Genomic DNA, 11406 nt, shown 5'->3' with positions numbered 1-11406 from the left:
TGGAGTCACTCGCCAGCCAGCCAGCCAGTCAGTCAGCCGCGCGACTCCCAGGCCCCACTCGGCCCCGAAATGTCGACTAGATACAAGCACGGAGCAAGGGAAAAAGTTCTTGTCGATTATGCGATGATTATTTATTTTGCCTCAAATTTTGTAACTTAAGGATAAAGTCAATTAGAGAAGATCTACTAACATTCATTCACGCCAAGATTTATCTGGTTTTAGCTAGTAAATTTAAGCAAGTAACAGTTCACATTAAAAAGCGAAAAGAACCACAAGAAAACGATCAAAAAAACAATGCAAGGTGAGTTTCGGACGAATATTTGTATTGTCTATTGAGGATATGACAGTTATTAGGCTTTTTGTTGTCCTTTTTGTATGCTTTGAGAATGCGAGTACTTATTTTAGTAATCAAATTATTTGAGCATAAAAGGTTTTGTTTTGACATTCTTCGTTTTATCTATATTCTTGATTGTGTTGAATAAAATACAATACAACAAAAACTGGAATTCGTCTTTAATAAGACTTCTTCAGGGCAGATTGATTGTGTTGAGATATTTCATAAAGGCTAACCAATATCGTGTTGCATTTGTCAAATACTGCTAAAGAAGACCGTTCTTGTCTTTATATCCTGTGCTCTTAGTCCTAAGAAGATACATATCCTTAGAAGATACAGCAGCTTTTTCAATTTACAAGAGAAATTTTCCTTACCGAGGATAAAAAAAACCTATTTTCAATATGTATTGTTGTTATTGTCTGCATCTTGCATCTCATGTATTAGTTGTGGAAAATTAGTTAGATTATAAATGGCTTGATAAAAAGAATGTTTTGAAAGAATTAATAAATAATTGTTTTCACTCTTTATGAACCAGGAAGTACCTGAGGGCCAAGATGAATGCTAAAGACTGGAAGACATGACAATTAAAAATCATGTCTTGAAGAGAACAGTAGGATGTTCTTATTCACTAGTCATTTGATACCCCCACACCCATGGTCCCAGGGAAGGGTGGGGGATTAAACTTTAATAAAAGCCTGTTTCCAAGTTAAGAGTCAAAAACAGTCAATACCACCACCCCTCTTGACATATTCTGGTTAAAAAGTGGTCTAAAACCCCACATTAACCCCTGACTTCTGCGGGACCATAAGGGAGGGAGCGCAAATGACTAGTTCATTACTATGTGATTCAGCAGTACACACTCATAGGTTTTTTTAGAACAAGATATTTATATAATATAAAACTAAAAACAAACTTTTGCTTTTAAAATAATAAATCTGTAAAGAAAACAGTTTTCTATCAACCTAAAGATAATGGGAAAGGGGATATTTTATAAAAGTACTGAATATAATTATCACATTATTGTTATTATATTTTCTTTTCAAACATTTAAGGAAGAGTCATATTTCTTCCTTTTTCTTCTCCCTGTTGACTATTTTTATGCAATTGATGCTCTTTGCTATTTCCCCTCTACACCAAAAATAAATTAATGAACAGATTTGATTTTTTAATTAGAAATTTTCATTTATTACTTTCACTTATATTTTCTTTTTAGGATTTTCTTTCCAAGTCTCTTGCCCATTACATTTATTTTAAATGTTTAGATTTATTTTATTGGAATAGTTAGATCCAGGGTTTCTCAAAACACCAAAATATAATGCATTACTGGATGTATATTTGTAGATATTAATTCCCATGGGGATGGAAAATCACCACTTTAAATAGTACATTAAATCTTCAGCATTGCATCTTATCTAAAATTGTGTCTGACACTATATTCCATCTTTGAAATCCTGTTTTATCCATTGTTCTTCGCAAGAACAAAGCTTGTCAGAATGTAGCTTTACAAATGTACATTAATGGAACTTTTATTAAGGGAAAGGGTTTTTTAGGGCAAGATACTTAAACTTTATAACACTAGCAACAACCTTGTTCTTTTTCAATAATAGAATTCTGTTCACATAGCTTGGATAGCAAAGACATGGCCTCTTTAGAGGCCTGTTGTGGTGAAAGGGTTAAGATAATGGGAAAGGGGAAATGTCAAGAAATGCTCAATCAAATTATTTTCATTACTGTTATATTTTTTTCACCAAACCTTTCAAGTTGAGTCAATTCACTTTTTCTCTCCTCTCCCGTCGATTATTTTTTAGTCATTTGATATTCTTTGATTCCTCTCTACCCCAAACATAGATCAATGAAAGGGTTTGGTTTGAAATTAGAAGTTAGCATTTTCAATCTGTTTTTTCTTCATTGCATTCATTTGGGAGTAGGCCACCAACAACAAGGCCACTATATTGTAAAGTGGGTTGCACCAATATGTAATGCATGAAAGTAGATATATTTTTTGGATTTTAATCTCCAGACATTTTTCTGAATATTCGGTCCAATGAAGGAGAGAAACGCCACTAAATCAATACATAAAAATCACAGTATGGCATCTAAACAGTCTAAATATATTATTTTGAATCTTTGGAATGCTGTTACATCCATGACATTTTCTGCACAAGGGCAAAGCTTGTGGGAGTATTGTTTTGATTAAAAAAATAATATTCATAATGGAACTTCTATGATGGGACATAAGAATTTACCATTAGACTCTTGACAACTTTGACAGCCATATCCACACCAGGAATTGTGTTTGTTAACTTTGATGTACTGCATAATTTGAATTATTGAATAAGGCCTGGATCCATTTGGTTGGTACAATAAATAAATCTCAGTAGAGAGCAGGATCCTAGATCCCCCAATAATACCTTTGATCAGTCAACACAAAAGGTGTTTTTGCTGGCTCCGCTTTTAGGCAGTGCCTAAATCTATATATTAACATGGGCCTTTTTCGTCTTAAAAAATCTCGCGATTTTCCGAATGCGCAAATCATTCCAGTTTTTGTCTGTGAATTAAATATTTAACTTTGTGCTTCATAACATGGTACTTTGTGTCTTAAAAAATCTCGCGATTTGCCGAATGCGCAAATCATTTCAGTTTTTGTCTATTGCATAAAATAATTAACTTTGTGCTTTATAACATGGTACTTCGTGTCTTAAAAAATATCGCGATTTGCCGAATGGCCAAATAATTTCAGTTTTTGTTTATGCATGAAATATTTAACTTGTGCTTTAGAACTTCATTACACAAATTTGAAGAGAATTATCAAATAACTGGATTCTATACGAATGACCTGTGAGCTCACTACAAGGACTAAAAACTAAACGTCAGGATAATAGGCCGAGAAAAAGAAACCTTAGCAATACGGGATCAAAGGCTGAACTGGTTGAGAGCTCGCTCGAGCTTTATTCAGTGTTCTACAGATGCAGGTACCTCTAGCTCGCCTTGCGGGACTACGGCCCCAATGATAACTCTACATCGGAAGCCTCTCCTCCAAACGATAAATCACGGCATTTGACTTTGTTTATAACTTAGGCGGCTCATCGCATTAATGCTAATAATATCTAACTTTTTTGACAATCATTTACAGCATTCCATAATATCTTAGGCAACGACTCACAATGGGTCGCAATGCTGAACTTTTTACTTTTTCTTATCAACAATGCTATTTATTACACTGAGCTTTATGGCTTATAATCTTGATTTAATATTTATATTTACCTTGAAGTGAAAATTCTGTCGAAAAAAAACATTTTTGCATCTTGAAATTCCCTACAACATAGTCACAGTCATACACAAACTAGTCACCATCATCATCACTTCCACCATCACTACCATCATCGCAACCATTATCATTATCACCACCATAGGCAGCCACCATAATAATTACTTCCATTACCATCTTATCCTCCATTATTGCCATAACCTCATTATCAACAAGATTACCACCATCTATACCGCCAAAACCATTCATAATCGCCACCACCATCATCGCCATAACCAGTAAGCATCATTACACCACCACTACCAAACCAGTCACCATCATCACTTCCACCACATCTACCATCATCACACTACAACTACAGCCAGTCAGCATCATCACTTCCACCACATCTACAATCATCACACCACAACTACAGCCAGTCAGCATCATCACTTCCACCACAACTACAGCCAGTCAGCATCATCACTTCCACCACAACTACCATCATCACACCACAACTACAGCCAGTCAGCATCATCACTTCCATCACATCTACAATCATCACACCACAAGTACATCCAGTCACCATCATCACTTCCACCACAACTACAGCCAGTCACAACTAGTAATGACACTAACAGAACCACAGGACAACCATCATAACTACAACCACAATAGCAATAGTCTCCCACACACACAAGACTGCCAAGCCTTCCCGCTTAACAAAAGTTTTGTCCCCAAAAGGAGTTTTAGAGATAAGGGCCACCATTGCATTCTACTTTCTGGGCGAACAGAGTCCTGTAAACATTTTTTTATCAAAAGATGCATTTTATAGTATGAACAGCATTACAATTTAACGTTATATTATTATTACCTATTACAACGGGCTTCGCCTATAATTGTTTACATACTTATTCTTTGCTGTTAGGTTTTCTGTGACCAGGAGACTTCTGGCGGTGGCTGGATAGTGTTACAGAGACGCCAAGATGGCTCCGTTGACTTCTACCGAAATTGGACCACTTACGAACACGGGTTCGGTGACTTAGCAGGCGAGTTTTGGCTAGGACTGGGCCGAATCCACAGGCTGACCAATGCAACAACTAACGAGCTAAGAGTGGACATGGAAGAAGAAGAAGGGGGAAACTGCGCATGCTTAATACGGTCACTTTGAAGTCGGAGAGAAGTCGGACAAATATCGACTGAGCGTGGACAGTTACAGCGGTAAGTGATCTAAATTAAGTTAAGCGATGCTTTGAAGGAAAAGGCTATATTTCTTAAAAGGCGTCACCTACAGTGGTTAGGAAAAAAATAAGTAATGGCAATTTGTTCCGGAAAGGGACGGTTGTTTGGTGGATTTGACGAAATGTGTCCCGAAGACATAAGCATAGAAACATGAGAAAAAGCAAAATCGGTGTGCAATAGTGTAATCAATTCCCGAAAAGCCTCTACCACTAGAAAGTTTCCAATGCACGAAACCTGGTTAGGAAAGCTAGATTTAGAACGAATTAACGAACAATCCGGCCAGAAAGTAATCAAATGTTCAAACAATTTTCTGTTGTTTGTCTGTTTGTGGTGCAAACTGTTTTCATTTCTTGTTCTTTCCAGGAACTGCTGGGGATTCTTTGCTTTACCACGATGGATATGCTTTTTCAAGAAAGGATCGAGACAATGATGCTTATCTCTCTAATTGTGCCGAACTTTTCGAGGGGGCGTGGTGGTATCGTGCATGTCATATAGCCATAGCTTGTTTGCAAAGGGGCTCTTATGGTATAGCTGGAAAGGATTTTTTTTATTCTTTGAAGCACGTTGTAATGAAGATAAGGCCAAAGGGTTCTATACATGGCTGAGATTCAAACGTAAACCTGGTACAAACAGTGCTCAACATCGTTAAAGATTGCTTACACACTCGGTTGACCACAAGACTAGGGTTATTTTGAAGCATCTTGCTGCATCACCCAGCATGGCTATCAATCGTACGTGTCTTTTTCTAAAACAGCTTTAAAGCTTTGTGTAAACAAAGGCCAGTATTTGGGAAAACACGCAGCGTCACGGGTTTTACTTGGCTTTTTGTACCCTTATGATACCATTATGTATTAAGCACATATGGTCTCGTCTGTAGTGAAACTGCTGTTCACGCTTTTAGTTTTACCGAATAAAGATTGCATGAATCGAACACGTCTATTGTATGTATTTACTAAAAATTAAATCATAACCTCATTTTGACAAAAACGTAGGAAGAAACCACCGGCAGCCTCTATCTGCTGGTGTGCGTCGGACCTTGTGGTCTGCGTCGACAGTTGATTAATTAATTAATTAATTAATTAATTAATTAATAAAACCTTTAAAAGAAAAAGTCGACAACAAAGCAGATTTATGTTTTTTAGAACGATATTTCGCATCGACAGGCCAATACCTGCCTTTTTCAGGATATAAATGAGTTACAATGGCATGTTACAGCTAGTATATGTACAAAGTTCATTGATGATTAACTAACAAAATGTAAAAATAGTAATTGAGTAAGGAGTAACTTATTAAAGATGGTAAATAGGGTGGTGTGGATTACTAAACAGCTAAACGGTTTCTTCACGCCGGTTGAGGACACCGGGTTCAAGAGTGCCAGCGCCGAGCTATCAGTGTGGCTTCTCTTTCTTTGCGGATGGAGTCGCGGTTATTTCTTATTTTTTCAATAAGTATGAGCTCTATGTCAGAAGCGGAGTGGTTAAGTTTTAGGAAGTGTTCAGCGGCGTAGGTTGGTATGGATCGAGATTCTGAGTCTACAGTTCTGCGGTGGTCATTAAAGCGTTCTTTTAATTTGCGTTTAGTTCCCCCAATATATTGAAGGTTACAGCGGTTACATTGAATCATATAAATCACGTTTTTAGTATTGCAGGTTAGGTCGTGTTTCACCTGTTGAGAAAAATGTGTTGCTTGTCAAGCCTTCGGTTCTAATATAGGGGCAGATTAGGCAGTTTTTTCCGCAACGGAAAGCACCGGGAGGTTGGTTGGTGTTAGAGCGGTCGGAAGGTAGCATGGCTTTAACGTCGCGGAGGTTAGGTGAGCGGCTAAAGGCGACAAGAGGGGGCTCAGTAAAAACCTTATGGCATCGCTTTGAAGAGAGTAGGAGGTTGTAATTTCTACGGATTATGTCGTTGATGTTAGGTAGTGTAGGGTTATAAGTAGTGACAAAGGGGATGCGACGGGACTTTTTTTGGTTGTTATTATTAGGGCGTAGGGCGTCAATGCGGGAAATGTTAGCAGCGCGTAGGATTTGTCTCTTGAGAAAAGCTGCTTTATAGCCACGCTTGAAGAGGTAGTTGGTGAGTTCATTGCAGCGGTTATTAAAGCTTTCTTCTGTAGAACAAATGCGGCGAATACGGAGGGCGAGGCTATAGGGGATAGCCTTTTTGGTGTGATGAGGGTGGCAAGATGAAAAAAGAAGGTGTTGGTTTTGCCAGTAGGTTTGGAGTAAAGGTCAATTTCGATTTTACTATTAACAAGGGAGACATTAACGTCAAGAAAAAGGTACATTGTTATAGGAGTGGGAGCTTGTAAATTTAATGGTGGGGTGTAGATTGTTAAGATTATTTACAAAAGCGTTCAATTTGTCTAGACACTCAGTCCATACAACAAAAATATCGTCGATGTATCTTAACCACGTATGGGGTTTGTAAGGGGCGTCATGCAAAGCGGTGGTTTCAAATAGGCCAAGAAAGAGATTAAACTTAAATTAAAAATTAGATTATTAGATTTTTTATCAGTTTAATTTTAATTGTTTTAATTTTAATTTTATTCTATGAAGTTTGGGAGTTCAAGAACTAATAGCAAGCTGGTTATCGAAATCCTTTGACAACAGCTGGTTGACACTTTTTACTTGGCTTGTTGCTTGTACTAAATATTGTACCATGTTCAGCTCTTTTAATTACCATATATTAAAAACTGATGAATAGTGCGCCTATAGGACTATACCGGGGCCTGTTATTGTCATTTTTCATGATATTCTCAAACAAGTTATGATAACTTCTTAGAGTTTAATAGCTTGTATAAAACGAAGATAGAACCAAATTGTGATACAAAAAATAGGTACCTGGATCCCTTCGGCGCACGCGCACTTTTAAAATTCCAATGTGCAGGAACCAACCGTTTAAAGAACATTTTCGTAATATCTAATGCGTCGCGTTTGATTTTATCCTCGTACATATCGGTATCCGCCTTGTTTTTTAAATCGTATAATCATAGGTTTGGGGCTGCAGTGCTAACCCAGAGAAAGGGTCTGAGAGGGAAACAGCAGAGGAGTTCCAAAGAAAATGCCAGGGACTAAAGCTAATTCGAAGAGCGTCTTTGTCCTTTACAGCAATATGGCCCTCGAATGGTCTTTTGCAAGCACTTGCGAGCACCCCGTTTTTTATGCGAGACAGGGCGTTTTTAGTTGTTGAATATATCGAGCAGCAAGCACATCGGAAAATACAATGCGACACGGCGTGAAAAATGCGCGAGCATGCGAACATTAGCCGAAAACTGAAAGCACTTCAAAATTTCGGGGGACCATTCCGGGGCCCTAGCAATACCTTCGGGTTCATTTCGGGGACTGCCATGGATTGTTGCGGGACCCGGGTTTTTTTCGGGACCCGGGATTGTTTCGTGTTCTGTACAGGATCTCAAAAAGAACTTCAGAGACTAACATAATTCGAACCGTCTGTCTGCTCTCACACGCATGCCCTTTGTATTCGAAGGCAAGTGAAAAGACCCAAACAGAGCTTGAAAACGGTTCAATAGAAAGTAAACAGAAAGAGTGAATAGAATTTAATCTAGAGTTATCTTTCTTATAAAAAAACTCAGCAAGTGTTACGTATATTCTGGCGACCCCCTCGTGTTTCGCGTTGTGCATTATGTGTTTGGAGAAAAAGAATCCATTCAGCTTTTTGAGGTCAGTTTGCAGGGAGGATGGCAAGAATAACGCAAGTGGTATTTTTTTACCATAACTGTGTTGCTGTCGTGTCTGCGGTAGTCAAAGGCAAGTAAAGAAAAGAGCTTATTTATTGTCCCTTGTTATTTCAAAGAAAAAAGCATTAATCACAAAAAGGACGCGTCAAGCGACTACGCTAATCCGAAGACTCAAACAGAGCTTGAAAAACAAATTTTTATTATACTTGATACAGAAAAAGCACGGCGGGCAATGACTCATGGATTCTCATCGAAGAGCGTCTTTGTCCCTTACAGCAATAGGGCCCTCAAATGGTCTTTGACGAGCACCCCGTTTCTTATGCGAGACCGAGCATTTTTAGTTGTTGAATATATCGAGCAGCGAGCCATCGAAAAATACAATGCGAGCAAGGCGAAAAAAACTGCGAGCATGCGAACATAGTCGAAAACTGCGAGCAATTCAAAATTTTGGGGGACCATTCCGGGGCCCTAGCAATACCTTTGGGCTCATTTCGGGGACTGCCATGGATTGTTTCGGGACCCGGGATTTTTTCGGGACCCGGGATTGTTTCGGGTTCTGTACAGGATCTCAAAAAGAACTTCAGAGACTAACCTAATTCGAACCGTCTGTCTGCTTTCACACGCATGCCCTTTGTATTCGAACGCAAGTGAAAAGACCCAAACAGAGCTTGAAAACGGTTCAATGGAAAGTAAACAGAAAGAGTGAATAGAATTTAATCTAGAGTTATCTTTCTTATAAAAAACTCAGCAAGTGTTACGTATATTCTGGCGACCCCCTCGTGTTTCGCGTTGTGCATTATGTGTTTGGAGAAAAAGAATCCATTCAGCTTTTTGAGGTCAGTTTGCAGGGAGGATGGCAAGAATAACGCAAGTGGTATTTTTTTACCTTAACTGTGTTGCTGTCGTGTCTGCGGTAGTCAAAGGCAAGTAAAGAAAAGAGCTTATTTATTGTCCCTTGTTATTTCAAAGAAAAAAGCTTTAATCAAGGGTGTACATGCAGATTTTCGTAGCTTCTTTACATAATAACTTATTTTGTATTAAGGTCGCACTTTTTAGATTTATATAACTACTGCGGTGGTCGAAAAAGATTTTCTTATTATTATACCATTTCCCCGGATATGATAAACATGCTGTTTTTTCTCTTTTTTTTTTCTTACCCACTTTTCGCACTAATTGTTTCTAGTTTACTTCTATCTTTATGTTGAAATCGCTATTTAACAGTCTGATTAAAGCTATTGCTTGTATCCATAATCCTTTTTCTCTTACTTACTTTTGGTGTTGTATTGAGCTTGGATATGAAATACTTGACTATTTTTGGCTGTTTAATCGAGGTAACAAAAATCAAGCGAAGGAAAGCGGGAAAGTATGAAAATTGATAACAACATTGATGTAAGGTGACCAGCATTTTATGAATTCAAATCGATTTTTTGAAAATCTCCAAAATTGTTCATACTATATTATTTATACAAGTTTTCCTTTAATACAGAATTGGAAAAAGTCACACTAAGCAGTTGTCTATGCTTTTTAAGAAAGAGTCGGTAAAGCCAAATCTAGTGTAGCAGTATGGAAATCATAAAGGCTTCGGATCCGATTTGCGTCATACTCTCGGTTTTATTACAGTAGAGGAATCACAAAAAGGACGCGTCAAGCGACTACGCTAATCCGAAGACTCAAACAGAGCTTGAAAAACAAATTTTTATTATACTTGATACAGATGAAGCACGGCGGGCAATGACTCATGGGTTCTCTGCTTGCAACCTTATATATGTGTATGCTTCGCCAAAAACTACATCTATACATTTTTTTTTAATTTATGAAGTAGTACAATTTTGTGGAAATCATAAAGACTTTGGACCCGATTTGCGTTTGACACTTTTGTTTTGGTTTTATGCCGAATATAAAATATATTGTCATTTTGGAAAACTTACTTTACCCTATATTATTTTATACTATATACTTTTTTAGGGATTCGAACACGGGCGGTAGGAGTATTCCCATCTGTATTTCAAATTTGCAAATTTAGATGTGAATAACCAGTTTTGTGGCGGTTTAAAGGATTTGTTGGGATTCTTCAAAGCATGTAGGGTAAATTGGAATCATTTTAAAGGTAAAGAAATTGGCACAGTTTAGCGGATATCAATAGTTCACTAGATGCACACAAATAACGATTCTGATTAAATTTCAATTTTGCAAATCCTTATTTTTTAAAGACTGCCGGGACTATCCTAATGCTCGTGATTCGAGCGGATTTATTTCGCTATTGAAATGTACATCTTATTTACACAAGGAAGGCTTAAATAATGCCCTGAAAATTAAACGAAAGAAAAAAAGCCAAATAATGTTATTTCAAGTTATCGTGTCGTCTCCTACGCAAAGCTCGCAGCCCTTCATGTTGTCAATCACACACGCTGGGTGATAGGTGACTAAAGTTCTTGAACCAATGATCGCGAATGTTGCATGACGCTGCCCTAGTAATAAGAGCGATACCTATGAGTTGATCTAACGGTCTTGTTTGATGATCCAACCTAAGCTGGCAAGGGATGTAAACGAATAGGATTTGAGCCCGTCCAGAATGGGAAATACCTCAAGAATCACATGTTCAAAGCCGTCGCTGTCAAGTTGTCAAACTGTGACGTACGCTGCTATTTGACTGACGGGTGCCAATCAGCGAACTACGACAATCAGACGGGCTTGTGTGAGCTGAATAAATCTGACAAATATCACGATCCCGACGACTTTATTAATCGCACGAATTCAGTTTATCTCGGCACTCAGGTAAGAAAATTGGCCCGCAAAGTTCAATATGTAGCTACTGCAAAGATTATCACATTAATGTCAGTAATTTCTCACTGCTATTTTAAAGTTTTACGAATAATGAATGACA

General features: G+C 37.8%; 1 protein-coding gene and 1 pseudogene across 2 annotated transcripts in view; both read left to right on the top strand.

Annotated features, from left to right (window-relative positions):
- The first annotated feature begins 3300 nt into the window (after positions 1 to 3300).
- Positions 3301 to 5754, top strand: LOC125573178 (annotated as a pseudogene).
- An 800-nt stretch (positions 5755 to 6554) lies between these two features.
- LOC5519177 (ficolin-2) overlaps positions 6555 to 11406 on the top strand; it is a 25732-nt gene continuing 20880 nt past the window's right edge. Inside the window, exons 1-2 of one of the 2 annotated variants that reach the window (XM_048733700.1) lie at positions 6555 to 9445; positions 11053 to 11297. In XM_048733700.1, the coding sequence (XP_048589657.1) occupies positions 9376 to 9445; positions 11053 to 11297 (315 nt within the window). In that variant the 5' untranslated portion in view covers positions 6555 to 9375. The remainder of the gene's footprint in view (positions 9446 to 11052; positions 11298 to 11406) is intronic. The other variant, XM_048733701.1, reaches the window with a different exon arrangement.

The sequence above is a fragment of the Nematostella vectensis genome, chromosome 10 (assembly GCF_932526225.1).
Source record: "Nematostella vectensis chromosome 10, jaNemVect1.1, whole genome shotgun sequence".
Lineage (NCBI taxonomy): Eukaryota > Metazoa > Cnidaria > Anthozoa > Actiniaria > Edwardsiidae > Nematostella > Nematostella vectensis.
This window is presented reverse-complemented; position numbering and strand designations above follow the sequence as displayed.